The sequence below is a fragment of the Sinocyclocheilus anshuiensis genome, unplaced genomic scaffold (assembly GCF_001515605.1).
Source record: "Sinocyclocheilus anshuiensis isolate Anshui unplaced genomic scaffold, SAMN03320099.WGS_v1.1 scaffold195, whole genome shotgun sequence".
Classification (NCBI taxonomy): Eukaryota; Metazoa; Chordata; class Actinopteri; order Cypriniformes; family Cyprinidae; genus Sinocyclocheilus; species Sinocyclocheilus anshuiensis.
Window position 1 is genome coordinate 1197408 of NW_015548236.1, and position 16810 is coordinate 1214217.

The window sequence follows — 16810 nt, forward strand, 5'->3', positions numbered from 1 at the left end:
TGGTAGCCCGTTTTCACCAAGTAGGAACTCATGGCTCAAAAATGCAAATTCTTTTAAGCTAATTGTAGTTTTTGGACTTTGGACTATATTTTGTTGCCTGTGAACAACACATAACTTGTTTTTGGCCTTTCAGGTAATGGGAAAAGTTCCTATTATTTCCATTAACAAGACTGAGGGGTGCCATGTCTACTTGAGCAAGGATTCACTTGACTGTGAGATTGTCAGTGCCAAGAGCTCTGAGATGAACGTCCTCGTTCCTGAGGGAGAAGATGATTATGTAAGTTTATTTACACTGGAAATATCTACAAATAGAGCTAGCATAACCTTTCATTTTAACAAATAACTTTCTTGATACATTATGTCATGTACCAAAATAACAATGTTCTATTCCAGAGATTTGACCTGCTTTACATTCAAATATGAGCCTTAAAGGTTGAAGCATTGTTTATACATTATTTGACTAATATCTTCTTGTGTATTCAACAGAGGGAGTTTCCAATCCCAGAGCAGTTTACAACGGTTTGGGACGGCTCCAGCCTGGTGACAGAGCCCACAAAGATTGCTGGTTGATTCCTTTTCCAGCTCGTCATCGCTTTCCTCCTACCCAGAATTCTTCATGCACTTTCACTGTATCACTAACAAGTGGAGACGGAAGAATTCATACATTGTGGTTGTGAGATGTAGATTTAGGCTCAGAAAATGCAAAATATGGACAAAAAGTTCCATTTTCCACAAACCAATTATGAAACATTTCAACAAATGGAGATGTTTCTCCTTAACTAAGCGGCAATAAAAAAACATAATATACATATATTAATTATTATACATTAAAAGTAATTACAGATGATGGCACCATTATGTGTGAATATGGGAATTTTTTTAGGCAGCAACTCAAAGTACTTATACTTAAGTTAAAATAATGAATCAGTAAGCAATCAAATGTTTACTTATTCCTATGACAATATATATTTTATTTTAAAAAATCATTCATTTATTAAAGTATGGATTTTGTTTGTTTTTGTCTTTTTTGACATTATAAAGTACTTTGTGTTGATGTTATAAATTCTCATGTTAAATACATGTTGGTTCTGTGTAGCAATATAATAAAACATAAAAAAAAAAATTCTCAAAATATTATGACTATTTAGCTATATTTAACTTGTTTTTATGGAGAAACCAGTTCTTTATGTTTTGTGCAGTCACATTTTACATTTCCTAGATTACAAATCCCAGTTTCAGTTCATAATATTTTCTTCTGCAAAAAAAACACACACACACAAAAACTTTTATTTGGCAAGGTAATCTTGTATCTTCAGGCTTTGGATGCAGGATATGTGCAATCATGAGCAAAGGAGAAAAATCAATGGATATTTTACAATCAAACCAATTTTTATTCTGTGTGATAAATGGTCTTTGTTCTGCGAATGAACGAGTGCCTTTGGGGGATAATTGTTTATAAGATTTTATATTATTTTAATATAGTTCAAATATTGCTGAGTTTTATCACTCTATATTTCATTTATAATCTCAGACTACTCATTTCTGAGATTAGCTTTTGGTAGTCAAATGTTTGTATTGACAGGCACCACGTCATTCAACACCAGTAATGACGTGCTGTGTTATAACATTAAGTAAATATGGCGACTAAATATCAAACTTCATGTCCAAAATAGTTTCCTAGACGTTCTCACTTTGCACTCACATATTTACATTGCTTGTAAATTTACATGCTTTAAATGTTTCTTCAACAGGAAGGTCTTGAACACTTCAGCTCATTTTGAATGTATGCCAACATGTGTTAATATGTAGCATTCTTCAGTCCATAAAAGGGAATTATGTTATATTTGCTTGGTCAGTAAACAGTCGACATTTAATTAAACAATGTAATGCACATTTATTAATGATGCTTAAACAAAGTAGAACGTGTACACTGTATTAAATCACACACCTTAAATTGTAAGTTACCAAAGTATTTTCACGTTACCATATCAATTTAATCAAATAAAATAATTGTAAACTCAATTATTTTTATTATTATTTTTTTTACCATCTTCTGATTAAGCTTTGTCAAAAAGGACAAAGATTTTTGCTAAATGTATAGAGCTGTCAGTTAAAATGTGCACTTAAGATATTAATTAGGCATAATTTTTACTTTCATTCTAAAGAATGATCAGGAATCAGATTGTATTTATTGTACTGACAATACTAGTTTTTAACAGTAACAAAAAACTAATCAGCAAAAAAGTTATGTGAAAAAAACCCCTGTTGTTTAAATTTTGCTTTAGTACAAGAAAAATATGAGAGTTAATTCACTATAAAAATGGTAATCTAATGTTTTTAATCTAATTTTGTTGTATTTCTAATATCTCACTTAATATTTTTCACACACAGTATAAATGGGTTTTTATACATGAAACTGCCTTTATATTTTAGGAAGGGGTCCCTTAAGGAGATCATTACATTTGGGAGTCCATGGCATTTATTATAAATGCATGAAAAATGAGTGAATTTGTCAGCACATGGCTCTTTAATGAAACTGTCCCTGACAGCAAATTTAAACAGAGCAGCAATGGTGGATCATCAACTTGGCAAATGAGAACAGAATGTGAAGTATTCACCTTGCTCCATGATGGTAATTTAAAGCAATACAAAACGTAAATTAATTTCAAATGATAGAGCTTTTAAACTCAAATGTACTCAACTTGTTTAATGTGACACGTCATGTCCTACTTTAAAATACACAGATTCTACAAGCACAGCTTAAGGAATACACCAAACATTGACAGTAAAAGCTTCATGGTGCCATCTGCTGGCAAGCAGTGAATCTTTATCAAATATTACACAACAAATCATTTTTGGGGTTTATTTGTACTTGTACAAATGTTTATTTTTGAATTGAATGTTCATTTAAATTTTCAAATATTTTAATTACAACTTTAACAAAATCAAGCGCTTCAAAATTTTAAGAAAGAAAATCAATTAAAAAAAACACTTAAAATTCTGCGTTCTTGTGGTATTTCGCATCGGTTTCTGGCTAATGCTTGATGACCATGTTTCCCTCAGAGTCTTGGGTGAAAAGCATCTCTGGCTCTAGATCTGATTCCTCCTCCTCTTTTCCTAAAGAAGTGGCAGATGGACTATTCCCGTAATCTTTGCCCACAGATAAATTGCTCTGGTCTCTTAGTGGGCTCCTTAAGTGCTGGTCACGATGAGCAATCACACAGAAGCCCTCTGAGTCCTGAGTAAACAGCGTAGCAAAAGTTTCTCCAACCGTCTCTGTGTTTACAAGTTCCTTACCTGATTTTTTGGGGGGAAAAGTGTATTTCTCCTTTAACCTGCACTTAGCTGGACTGGAAATGAGATGGTGTTTAAAAGGCGATGTTGGAGCATTTTTAATAGGTGATGCAGGCCAGCTATTCTCTTTCCCCATCCGTTTCATGGGTGATGCCTTATTTTTGTGCCAAGACTGCTCCTGATTTTTATTAGTATTCACAGAAGCACTCCATCTTTTGTGGTTTTCATTGGCAGGCCTAGAAGTTAAGATAGACCCCTTAACTGAGGCCTTCTGATCTCTTAAATCATGTTTGTCCGTGTGTTTAGGACCTGGAGACTTCAGGAAATGCTTATGTGCATCTTCAGAGGGCTTCCAGACCATCAGATCATAGTGCTCCGGGGACTCCTCATGAAAGAAAGTCTCAGTTTCAGGAATTGTCTGATTTGGATATTCATTTGAAGCTTCTTTATTCCAATATTCTTGTGTCTCTAACACATTTTCTGTATAATGGACAACATGTCTCCTTTTTTCAGACGGTTCTTCTTCCTCTGGCTCAGTTCCACATATTAAATGGAGAAAAGACTGTTCTTTTTGGTCCTTGGCTGACAATCTTTCAAAATCTTCATCACAGTGCTCCTCAGATATTTGACTGGTTGACTCTGTAAATGGCTCCAAAGTCACATCATGTTTCCGTTTGGCCCTGGCGTGTGCCTCTGTGTGCATGGAACTGGACAACCCAGAATAAGCCGCACTTGGGTTAGGGTCTGGGCAAACAAATGCCAGTCAGAAAAGGACAAAAGGTAATTATTATTTAGCTTTAACAGTTTATCATCACATTAAAGGTATATATATTTTAAAATATCACGTAAACTGAAACAGTTACAGTATGAAAGAACTCTGGGATGTCTTACCTCTGGATTTGGGTGAAAAGAAGGTTGATATAGTGCTTTGTCTAGTTACAGGCATGTTGAGTTTGGTCTGAGTGAAGCTGAGTGCGACTGCCATACTGTATCCCCCTGATCTCGCAAGTGGGTTCAGGAATTTGGATATTGGACGGGTCAGCTGTTTCTGAAAAAATTAAAAAAGCTATCTGAGATCCCTTCATCTTTCATGTAGTGTTATTTTTTTTCTTACGAAGAAATTTTCAATACACTTAAAAGGTTAGATTTGGTCTAAATATATTTAATTAGAATTCAGTTGTTGTTACCTGTTGTTTCTTTTCTTTTAACTCTTTTGTGTCGAGCCATATTCCACACTCTTCTTCTTTAGCTGATGCTACAGGTTTCACTTTAGTGTTCTTTGTGGATTTCATTGTTTACAAATCCCACGCACTCAAATAACCAGCCTCTCTTTATATACTGGACAAACAATTCCCTGAAGCGCTCACAGTCTCATAACAAATAAAGCTAACAATCGACATTAACTTTTACAACGTTATATTTGAGTTATTTCTATACAGTTTCTCGAGCTCCTCTGTTCACTGTTAGCTGTCTAGTCATTCCCGCGCGCGTATTCAAAGACAGTCTCGGGTTGCCAAGTATGCTTGTGAATGACCGATAAATCAGTTCTGTTAGATTAATAGCACTGGTTATAATAATGAAGGTGATCGCCTTACGATGATGTATAATACACGATATCACTGACAGCTATTATACTATAATGTAGTTATGCATTACATAAGTGAGTGAATAAAGTGCGATATATTTATTAGTGTAGAAATATTAAAGGGACTTGGCAACCCGTCACCTTGAAACATGTGCATAAATGTTACAGTTTTCTCCGAACGTTAAATTTAATAAATAATGATTCCTATTACTTGAGATTAAATAGTATATTATTTGCATAAACAAGTTTTGTAATTAATAAGTCGGCGAAAACAGGACGTTACGAAATCATCCGGCGACGTCACGATCCGGTGGGCGACGTCAATATAAGGGTGAGTGAATTCTCTTTTTCCTGGTGCGTTTTTGCTAAAAATGCCTTTAGTGTTTTAATAATATGTCATCTCATAACCACATTAACGTTATAGACGTATATAAGCTGTGAATTAAGAGAGACATCAACGTCTCTTGTACTCTCACTGCGGATTGAAAGCAATATCTTAGCTAGCTAACGTTAGCTATGCTAACATCGCTGTGTACGTTATTTGTCAGGAAATAAACAAAACAAAATTAGCGGTTGTATTATATACTCCGTTTAGGATTCACAATACCTTGCATCAGACAGTTCGTTAAATGTGTAAAATCTAATGAGTAACACATATTGTCTGTCTACTCTGTCTATAAGTTTCATTGTATTTCCGTGTCCACAATGTGTCTGTAAACATATTGAGATCAGATCAGTGGCTTTTGATATGCAACCACTGTGTATATCATTTATTCCACTGAGAATAGCGCTGACCAGTGGCTAAACCAAACATAATGATCTGATTCTCGCTTCAATTGTTTTGTACGTTAGTTCATCATGTTTCATGGAATACCTGCCTCTGGAGTGATGGGAGGAGGTGAGTGAGAGAACCTGCTTAATCATGAGCCTCTAAAAAATCAAAGCATCTCGAACTTCTTTTACTCTTGCACATATTTTCATTAGTCTCATATCTGATTTGATATGTTTTGCCTCTCTGCTTTAACTTAACCAGCACCTGCCAACAAGCCAGAACTGTATGAGGTAATAATGTTATGTCGTGCCCATAATTTGTAATAATGGACTCATCTGTCATCATTCCTCTGTGTTTAAATTACATTTTTGTCTGTTACAGGAAGTGAAATTGTACAAAAATGCCAGAGAAAGAGAGAAGTAAGTTAACCAACATCATACTGTTCAGGAATGGCTCATTTGAGTTTCCTTATTTATTTGTCTTATTGATTGATGTCACAATAAAGATGATGCAGAATGGTGATTACGTGATTGGGTTGCAATTAATGTCATTTTTATTTTGTTTTGAAAGGTATGACAACATGGCAGAGTTGTTTGCTGTGGTCAAAACGCTTCAGGCCCTGGAAAAAGCCTACATTAAGGACTGTGTGACTCCAAACGAGTTAGTCACTTAATTTGTTTGTGCAAAACATTGTGAATTAAGGTGTGGTCGCATGCACAGTTTGCGAGTAAAATCCAGAAATTTGAATAGGAGTCCACATGATTGGAAATTTCATGTGATATGAAATATGTCTGCACACCGTTTTCCCAACATTAGTCAGGTAAATTTACTGTGTGTGTTGAACAGCCAGAAGCTGCTTTGTTTTAAAGTGACTTCTGTGTGAGCTATGCTTCATACATCACTGATCTATAACAATAGACAATGGACCTTTTTTGCCTATAAACTGTTGCCAGTGTGACCACACCCTTATTTACATCTTATTCATATAATAAATATTTGCTTTGTTTTTGCAGATACACAGGAGCTTGCTCAAGATTGCTTGTCCAGTACAAGGCTGCTTTCAAACAAGTCCAGGGATCAGATGTGGGCTCCATTGATGACTTTTGTCGGAAATACAGGGTATAGCTTATTTTGTGTACATGTAACTCTAAACTATTCTATTTTAATGCTCTTTTGTATCTTTGGTTAGTAATTCGCTAGTCCAGTGCATTGCATGCAGATCAGTATGCTTTAGTTTACATTTTTTCCCCTGTGTGTTTCTGACAGCTGGACTGTCCACTGGCTATGGAAAGGATCAAAGAGGATCGACCAATCACCATTAAGGATGACAAGGGCAACCTGAATCGCTGCATTGCAGACATAGTTTCTGTGTGTATCTTGAACACTGTATAGTGATTTTATGCAGCCTAGAATGAATAGCTTCTTGAGCTAATGCCGGAACGCCCCAGTGTTTATTGACTGAGCACAGAGGATGCCTTCTTGTTCCAACAGTTCCATTAAGTAGATTTATTTCATCAGACTAGAAGAAATAATGCCATATGCAATTTGTCCAGGGCTCCACAGTAGAGTGGCCATTTAGCAATCATAATAACTGGCAAAATCTGCTCCTTTACCCTTTTTAATATTTGTTTTCTCTCATGCAGCTCTTTATCACAGTGATGGACAAACTTCGACTTGAGATTCGTGCCATGGATGAGGTATTCATTTCACAGAATACATCTGCTTAATTAGATGAACATAATGTTATTTAGAGACAGTTTAAGTCTTCTTGATTTTAATTACTGATTAACTGAGAACATTGTTTTATATAGATCCAGCCTGACCTGAGAGAGCTCATGGAGACCATGAATAGAATGAGCAACATGCCTCCAGATTCAGAGGCCAAAGACAAAGTCAGCCTCTGGTAAGCCTAGTTTTACTGTAGAAATACAGTACCATTCAAAAAGTAAAAAACAAACAGTAAAGACGTTTATAATTTTGCACAAGATTTCTGTTTCAAATAAATTCTGTTTTTTCATTTCTATTCATCGAAAAATACTGAAAAAAAATCAGTGTTCAAAAAAATTAAGCAGCGCAAATGTGTTTAACATTGATAATAATAAGAAATGTTTGTTAAGCACCAAATCAGCATATTAATTTGATTACTGAAGAATTATGTGACACTGAAAACTGGAGTAATTTTTGTAAATCACATTTAGAACGCATTAAATAAAATAGCTCATCTGCCAAAATCTAAAATCAAAACTAAATCCAACTGCCTGAAAAACAAATTCAGTTTCTGTGCACTTTAAAAGCAATGCTCACTGTGTTGTTCTTCCTCACAGGTTAACCACACTAAGCAGCATGTCTGCATCTGATGAGCTGGATGACTCCCAGGTTCGCCAGATGCTCTTTGACCTGGAGTCTGCCTACAATGCCTTTAATCGTTTCTTACACTCTTCTTAAATGTTCCTTCCCTCTCTGAGCTCTCTGAACTCTTTTCCACCAGCTTTTTGTTTTTGTTTTTTTATCAAACCTTTGTTTCATTTTCCCTATTTTGCCCATGTCTCTTGTAGGAATGTAGGAACTTTAAATCCAATTAGAGTACTGCTTACTAAGGCTTATATTGTTCAGTAATACAATCAGGATTATATTATTCACAGATTTGAAAATTAGGAGTAGGAAATTTTTTTTAACGTAAAGAGATTTTTCTATCACATGGTAGTCTGAAAGAGTTCTATAGAATGGCAATAGCGAATACAATAGCCAACTGAGATGCAACGAGGGCGTTATAGGGAGGAGTTTATTATAGGCAAAAGATGCTTGCCTCTATAAATGCATGTATTGAATGAACATATGAATTGATAGTTTATGGATCTCATAATATCTTCTAGAACAAGGTCTGATGCTGAACTCTCAGTACTGCATTTTATTTTAAATGGATGTTTTCCCTAGCTACACACTTTCCTTATTATTATTTTTTTTAATAGATGTTTCCCAGTATTGAAATGAGACCATGTTAAATGCGCTCATTAATTTACAGTACTTTAACATTTGTTGGTTTATAACTTGACTTTTATAAAAGCTTGATTAAGAACTTACTCTTTCCTTGGCATGGTGTTGGTCTAGCTCACTTTATGTAATAAGGCATATTTATTAAATGACCTATGTAAATAAAATAGTTTTGAAATAAACCACATAATACTTTGAAAAAATATTTGTGATTATATGTACAACTCTGTGTGATTATATGTACAAATAATTATATGAAACCCTTTCATTTGGTTGAATACCTCAATATAATGTCTACTAGTCAACAGCACACACAGTAATGCATGATATATGGATATCTGCACCATGTTAATTACATTAAAACCTAAGCAAATTGGACAGAGGGTTCCGAAACACTATGCTAAGGGTCATTTTTACCGGATTTTTTTTCATGTGACTTCGTTGGCGAAAGATTTCCCTTCAGATTTCAAAACGGGTTTAAGTTGGTCATTCGCGGTGCTGACCAAGCAAACGCTGCTTGTTTTGAAAGCGACTTCTGTGTAGGTAATGCTTCATATATAAGTATATAATTGACAATTAACCATTGACCGTTTTTGCCGAAATTTCGCTAATGTAACCGCACTTTTAGCAAACATGCGGCTCCTTTAAGAGATTGCGTTTTATGTATCGTCTCCATGGCGACAAACAATCACAAACCCAAGCGATGCGCAACTTTCTACCAGGCCATATGAGCAACCACAGATATCAATGGTGAAATCCAAACGACAAACGTCTGCTTTCAGCAGGTCGAGATTAGAATTTATATAACTCCGTTTAAATGTTTGGATGGTCAATAGTGATTAAGATTAACGCGTGATAAATTCGTGTTTAGATTTATTATTCGGCATACCGCTTAGGAAAAGTTCACTCCTAGTTAGTGGAGTGAATTCATAAGATCTTGTTTTTAGTTTTTGTTTATTAAATCTGATTTGTTGCAATCCTGCATTCCTCAAGCAGACAGGATTTTATTCCTGCCATGATCAAAATCACTCAACATTAAGATTAATTTTAAGTGGTAAAACAGGAAATAGACGGAATGAACATCACAGAGGTGGAAGAACACATCACTTTGAAATATGAAATCAAGAGAAGAATTGGGAAAGGGGTAAGATGTACATTTACTGTCATTGCGCTTAAAAAGTGCCAAGATAAACCTTATAAAATCGTACATAGTTATATAATAAGCAGACAGGGTAATGTATTTGCTGTTATGTTGATTGTCTTGAATTAGACCATCAGTTTCATCTGGACTATCCTAAATACCATTTTGGGAATAATTTGTATGAAATCCCACCTAAAACTGAAACAGGGATCATGGGGCTATTGTTTCTATCATTCATTGGTTTGCACAATAATAGTGATCATATATGCTTGAAAGAACTGCTGTACTGTAGTTGCCGGATGCAGTTTAACTAGGTGCAATGAAGGTCTGTTGTTTCGGTTTAATCCTTCAAAAAGTAATGAGACAAAAAGTCCCTTTTGAGTAAAACTATAAACTACACAATAGTAAATCTAACATAAAATATGTATGTGCAAAGAAAGGCCACCCTTTGGATTAATAATGGCAGTAAACATCATAGGGAAATTGCTAATAATGGCAGTCAGTAAGGGTTCTGTGGACTGCATGATCTCTCTTCTGTCACTCCAGTAAATAAATGGAAACTGCAGTGAGCACTAATGGCTTAAATGAGGGTTTCATGGCAACCCTTCTCTGACAACTGACCATTAAGTCATACAATGTATGTTTTCCTTCAATCGACTATAATTTTATTACGGTGTACTTTCTTATCCGTTTCACAGGCATATGGAATTGTTTGGAAGGCTGTGGACAGAAAAACAGGAGAGACTGTTGCTGTGAAGAAAATCTTTGATGCCTTTAGGAATCGAACAGATGCTCAGGTTAGAGACAAGTAAAATAGAGAGGTGGAGAATAAGAAATGGTCTGAAATTGCAATAAAATATACAAAATTATACTACTTCTACTGTATGTATGAATAGGTAAACATCAGTTATTCAGATTCAGATCAGTTATTCGTTATTTTTTAAACTGTATCAAATGCATACTTATCTGCTTATCTGCATTTTCCCATAGAGAACATTCAGAGAAATTATGTTCCTCCAGGTAAGAATATTGCTCTTTGACCAAACCTTAGAATCCAAATATTCATGTTTCTAACACTACTGCTCAAAAGTTTGTTGTTGGCAAGATTTTAAAATGCTTTTGAAAGAATTTTCTTATGCTCACCAAGCTGAATTTATTTTGATCAAAGATACAGTAAGACAGTAATATTGTTAAATATTATTACAATTTAAAATAATTGTTTTCTATTTTTAATATATATATTAAAATGCAATGTATTCCTGTGTCTTTCAGAAATTATTCTAATATGCTAATTTGGTGCTTAATAAAATATCTTATTCTCATTGTTGAAAGCAGTTGTTATGCTCATATTTTGTTCTGCTTATTTGAAATAGAAATCTTTTGTAACATTATAAATTCCTTTACTGTCACTTTTGGTCAGTTTAATGCATCCTTGCTGAATAAAAGTATTAATTTATTTTGAGAAAAAAATCTACTGACCCCACACAATAGATTACATTAAAAACTTAATTCTGTGTTTGTTAAGGTATCAAACTTCCTTCTTTTTTCCCCCCTTTTGCAGGAGTTTGGGGATCATCCTAACATAATTAAATTACTGAATGTCATCAGAGCCCAAAACGACAAAGACATTTACCTTGTGTTTGAATTCATGGGTAAGAGACCATTTGTGTGATCTTTCGCACTTATTAGTCAGTACTCTTCACACCATTATATTCCAATTAATTGTACTTTATGGCAGTATTCAGAATTCCAAGTTACTGTTATTGACATGATGTGATTTTGTTCACAATGTCTATACTATATTTACACCGACTTTTCTTTTCAGACACAGACCTACATGCAGTAATAAAGAAAGGAAGTCTATTAAAAGACATTCATAAGCGTTATGTTATGTACCAGCTTCTTAAAGCAACAAAATACCTTCATTCAGGCAATGTCATTCATAGGGACCAAAAGGTATGTCACACCTGTTAACATCACTTCACGCTTACAGAATTAATTTAAACCATTTCTGGTTTAAGTAATTCCTTTATTTTTATTTCCTAAGCCATCCAACATCTTACTAGACTCAGACTGCTTTGTGAAGCTGTGTGACTTTGGCTTGGCAAGATCCCTGTACCAGATCCAAGAGGATGCCGTGAATCCTGCCTTGACAGAGTATGTGGCAACACGATGGTACAGAGCCCCTGAAATTCTCTTGGGATCCAGTAGGTGCGTGGCCCCCAGAATAGATTTTAGTTTTAAACATTTTATAATGTATTAATCATAATATATAGTTATGATAATGGGTCCTATATTTCCTGCAGGTACACAAAAGGTGTGGACATGTGGAGCATAGGTTGCATTCTAGGAGAGATGCTCCTGGGCAAGCCTCTCTTCCCCGGGACGTCTACCATTAATCAAATCGAAAAAATCATGAGTGCCATTCCACATCCTTCTACAGAGGGTGAGTTCGAATTTTACATGAGACTTGTTCTTTCAGGCAACAACTAAATAAACCAGCCACAAAGAATTATGGGTTGTTTCATCAATTATTAATTTATTAAAAACACAAACCAAACTTTGCTAATAGGACTGTGTATTATTTTTCGTAGATGTGTTGGCTATCAGATCAGAGTATGGGGCTTCTGTGATTCAGAGAATGCTGCTTAGGTATGTAATGTTAATATTTAACAGTTTGTCTTCATTCTATGGTTGTTTAGTTGATCTTGAATGATGACTCTGCTGACATCATAACCATGTTTGATGTGAACGTGTGTTTAGACCTCAGGTGCCATTTGATGAAATTCTGCCGGCATCAGTGCCACCTGATGCCCTTGATTTAGTGCAGCGCCTGCTGGTTTTCAATCCAGACAAGAGACTCAGTGCAGAGGAAGCTCTGCAGCACCCTTATGTGTCCAAGTGAGTTTTGCTTTTAGTTATTTAATGTTTTTAAATAATAATGTAAGTCAACATGAAATCAAAATTGACCCTGTCTACTTTCCTAATACACAGCACTTGACACATTGTATTTGATCATCAGTGCACTATATTTGAAAGAAATTAAAATATGATAACAATTGATGAATGGCTATTAAAGGGATAGTTCACCTCAAAATGAAAATTCTGTCATTAAATACTCACCCTCATGTTGTTCCAAACCTATAAGATCTTTGGAACACAAATTAAGATATTTTTGGTTGAAATCCATTAGCTCTCTGACCCTGCATAGACAGCAATGCAACTGAAATGTTCCCAGGCCTAGAAACAAAGTACGGACATCATTAAAATAGTCCATGTGACATCAGTGGTTCAACTGTAACGTTATGAAGCTACGAGAATACTTCATAATGATAAGTCATAATGATAAATGGCTTTTTTGGAATTATTGCATTGTTGTTATATGAATAAATGAATTACTAAATATATAAATGAATAATAACATTCAAAAATATCCCTCTTCTTTCTGTTTGTCATGCAAGATTTCACAACCCAGCCAGAGAGCCTAGTTTGGTCTATGATGTCATTTTGCCAGTGGACGATGACGTCCAACTCTCTGTTACTCAGTACAGAAACAAACTCTATGAGGTGAGTGGAAACTTTTTTCACAGATTTATTTTGACCTTTGTCTCGTGCATTGCTTTGAACAGTCATAATTTTGTGAGTGTACACAGTCATATGATTTCTGTGTTATGGCGACAAATGCTGTGTCACAGTGACAGAAATCTTTCCTCCTGAAAACTTACCACACAAACTGAGCATAAATAATCGTTCACTGAAGTTTAAAAGTTTGGGTTCAGTATGATTTTTATTTTTAAGAAAAGAAATGGTAGAATACATTGTAATAATTTTTTGCAATATTACTGTTTTACTGTATTTGTGTTTAAATAAATGCAGCCTTAAAAATCATTAAAATATTAGAAAAATTGTATCGACCCCAGCTTTTGAATGGTAGTATTTTTACAGTAATAATATATTAGCAAATGCTTAAAAACAACTTTCCAATTTCTCCTGTAAAAGATGATCCTGGAAAAAAGGGCCAGTCGGCAGATGCACAAACAACCTCATTTCGCACAGGAATCAGAGGAGAAGACTGCAGAAGTGAATGGGGACAGTGGAATGGACAAAAGCAATGAAACAGGTGCTGGCTCTCAAAGAGAAGGCAAGCGTGGCGTGGATGGAGATCATGACAGGAAATCTCCTAATGACAAGAAGAGCTCTAATGGAACTGGGGCAGCTGTTGCGAAACCTCTCAGGAGGCCTGAGCAAACACACTCAGCTGCTGAAAGCACCAGCCCAGCAGTGAGCCCAAGTGTGGTCAAAACATCTTATAACCCCATCACACACATGCCTAGTGAGTTCTATTTAATAGTGGTTGTACAATAACATTCAATTACCTCACTTATACATTCAATTATGTGTAATGCACATAAGGCTTTGGTCACTGAATGTCCTGGTTTCAACTTTTATGATAGAATATACACTACCATAGAATAGACTGCAACTATACTACTTAGCATGTGCACTAGTTTGGAGTATGTTTTCTTTTTTTTTTTGAAAGAAAATATTATTTTTATTCAGCAAGGTGCATTAAATAGATCAGAAGTGACCGTAAAAACATTTATAATGGTACAAAATATTTTTATTTCAAATAAATGCTGTTCTTTTGTAACTTTCTGGTTATCAAACAATTCAGAGGAAATTTTTTTTTACTTTTTCATTAAAAAATATAAGCAGCACAATGATATTTATTTATTTTTATTTTTTTACACCAAATCAGCATATTAGAATTATTTCTGAAGGATCATGTAACACTGAACACTTAGAAACAGTTATTTTAAATTAGAATAATATTTCACAACATTACTGTTTTACTGTATTTGTGATTAAATAAATGCAGCCTTGGTGAACATAAGAGACTTCTAAAAAACATTTTAAAAAATCTTGCAGACCACAAACTTTGAAATGCCGGTATATTACTCATTAGATAGCCATAAAAGGTATTATCCATTTATTTTCCAGATGGTTTAGACAAACTGCACCACTACCCAGCTCATTCTCAGCGGATTGGGAGGAATCAAGATACTGGAGGTGTACTGCCTGCAGATGGTGCTAATGGGCCTGTGGTACGTCCTACTGTTTCATTTTATATAAGAGCTGTTGTTTATTCAACATTTAAAGACATTTTAAGTGGCAGTTATTTTTTGCTAACATCTTAAATGTGACCCTGGACCACAAAACCAGTCTTAAGTCGCTGGGGTATATTTGTGGCAATAGCAAAAAAAAAACATTGTATGGGTCAAAATTATCTAGTTTTATTTTATGCAAAAAATCATTAGGATATTAAGTAAAGATCATGTTCCATGAAGATATTTAGTAAATTTTCTACCGTAAATATATCAAAACTTAATTTATGATTAGTAATACGCATTGCTAATAACTTAATTTGGACAACTTTAAAGGCGATTTTCTCAATACTTCCAGATTCCAGATTTTCAAATAGTCAACAGCCAAATATTGTCCTATCCTAACAAACATACATCAATGGAAAGCTTAATTATCCAGCTTTCAGATGATGTATAAATCTCAATTTCAAAAATTGAACTTTATGACTGGTTTTGTGGTCCAGGGTCACAAATGACCATTTAAAATGTGTCATCTGTTCATTCCTTCCAATCAGGGTGTAGACCAGCGAGGTCGCTCTGCCCCTGTGGCACGCACAAACTCTTTCTCTCTCTCACTAGCACAGCCCCAAAATAATCCCCTGCTTCGCAAGGATGAACCGATTGTTTCCCCTGGGTTATGTGATTAATGTTTCCAGTTTGCATAAAACCCATGTGACCCATTTGACTCTTGTTTACTCTGAGCTGGGAACATTCAGTCTGCCAACACAGTCTGTTGGTTGAGGCTGTGTATGTCACAAGATAGAAAGCAGTGCCATGTTGAGAATCCCCCTCAGTTTTGACACATATCAGGAGGTCTTACTGCCATCTGTTCTAGTGTGTGCATTCTGCCTTTTTTATGCTAGAGTCTTTTTGTACCTTAGATCACCTTCATTACTTAGTTTTTATTAAATGATATGTCTGATATGTTTTATGTTTTTCCTCGTTATGATATCCTAATATCCCACTGTACAGAACCAGCGGTCTAATTCGCATTCACATGATGCCAAGCTTCCTCCAAGGTTCAGCAAGAAGATTTTCCAGAGCAATTCGAATGTTTCTGCAGCCGGCGATCCTCGCGCCAAACTTGGCAGTTATTCTCAGGCGTATGGGACTATCAGCAAAAGCGGACTGGACAATCTACTTAGGAATTGCCACTAAGGTGTAAAGTGTGAGATTAGTGGAGAAATCAAGAGGTAGGCAGACAGCCATTGGAATCTCCCAGATCAAATAGAAATAGTGGATTTCACATGACAAAATAATTATCATCATCACATGCTCTGAAGATTATCGCCATTGTGGAAATCCCAGATTAGTGCTGCCAATAACATTTTTTCTGATCAGTTTAAATTCAGGTGTCAACTTCTTGTTTGTAAATATGTGGTGAAAACATTCATTAAAGGTGTAGAGAACATCTTTGCAATTTGTATGTGTCCATGTTCTTGGCTTAAGAAACTTTAACAATCATTAAGACTTTAGGGAAGTGGTTCTAAAGCATTTTATTATATATTAGTGTTATATTATTTTAATATAACTTGAGTTGAACCATTTTATTTCATCTTGTGGCCCCTTAGAAGTTTGTTGATGCCCCCTAGTTAACCACTACTTGAGGGAATTTATATTTAGGGGACATATTTATTTTTCCCCAAATTTCATAATATTTCAAAAGATAACATGCTGAGCATCAAGTCTCCCATTTCCATACATCATTTGCCTGTTTTGTTGCATCATTTGAATGATGCAAACAATGAAGTACCCCATTAAACAAATATTTCTTCAATACATTGAGTTACTACAGGACATTGAGAGGACATTGTTTAACACTACATTAGTTGCCTAGAAAAGCATTTAACTTAATGTAATTTTTAAGCCCATTTCTCACTATC

At 35.0% G+C, this 16810-nt stretch overlaps 4 protein-coding genes across 4 annotated transcripts; 3 read left to right on the top strand and 1 right to left on the bottom strand.

The window, feature by feature from the left end:
• Positions 1 to 134: 134 nt before the first annotated feature.
• On the top strand, positions 135 to 965 carry LOC107654680 (adenylyl cyclase-associated protein 2-like). Its single transcript, XM_016441866.1, has 2 exons — positions 135 to 277; positions 487 to 965. Exons 1-2 carry the CDS (start codon positions 137 to 139, stop codon positions 568 to 570), a joined length of 225 nt encoding a protein of 74 aa, XP_016297352.1. The 5' UTR covers positions 135 to 136; the 3' UTR covers positions 571 to 965.
• A 1295-nt stretch (positions 966 to 2260) lies between these two features.
• On the bottom strand, positions 2261 to 4796 carry LOC107654681 (aurora kinase A and ninein-interacting protein-like). The gene is made up of 3 exons (XM_016441867.1): positions 4482 to 4796; positions 4186 to 4342; positions 2261 to 4038 (listed from the first exon to the last, which is right to left on the bottom strand). The coding sequence occupies exons 1-3, from the start codon at positions 4584 to 4586 to the stop codon at positions 3035 to 3037; spliced, it is 1266 nt and encodes a 421-aa protein (XP_016297353.1). The 5' UTR covers positions 4587 to 4796; the 3' UTR covers positions 2261 to 3034.
• A 382-nt stretch (positions 4797 to 5178) lies between these two features.
• vps28 (VPS28 subunit of ESCRT-I) lies at positions 5179 to 8560 on the top strand. Its single transcript, XM_016441925.1, has 10 exons — positions 5179 to 5210; positions 5732 to 5777; positions 5913 to 5941; positions 6033 to 6070; positions 6222 to 6311; positions 6665 to 6770; positions 6918 to 7019; positions 7295 to 7348; positions 7463 to 7554; positions 7976 to 8560. The coding sequence occupies exons 2-10, from the start codon at positions 5738 to 5740 to the stop codon at positions 8094 to 8096; spliced, it is 672 nt and encodes a 223-aa protein (XP_016297411.1). The 5' UTR covers positions 5179 to 5210; positions 5732 to 5737; the 3' UTR covers positions 8097 to 8560.
• Positions 8561 to 9631: 1071 nt separating this feature from the next.
• LOC107654719 (extracellular signal-regulated kinase 2-like) lies at positions 9632 to 16326 on the top strand. Its single transcript, XM_016441926.1, has 15 exons — positions 9632 to 9786; positions 10482 to 10580; positions 10774 to 10803; positions 11345 to 11435; positions 11609 to 11739; positions 11831 to 11994; positions 12090 to 12229; positions 12378 to 12435; positions 12547 to 12684; positions 13245 to 13350; positions 13783 to 14116; positions 14785 to 14888; positions 15443 to 15566; positions 15741 to 15763; positions 15900 to 16326. Exons 1-15 carry the CDS (start codon positions 9718 to 9720, stop codon positions 16083 to 16085), a joined length of 1797 nt encoding a protein of 598 aa, XP_016297412.1. The 5' UTR covers positions 9632 to 9717; the 3' UTR covers positions 16086 to 16326.
• The last annotated feature ends 484 nt before the right edge of the window (positions 16327 to 16810 follow it).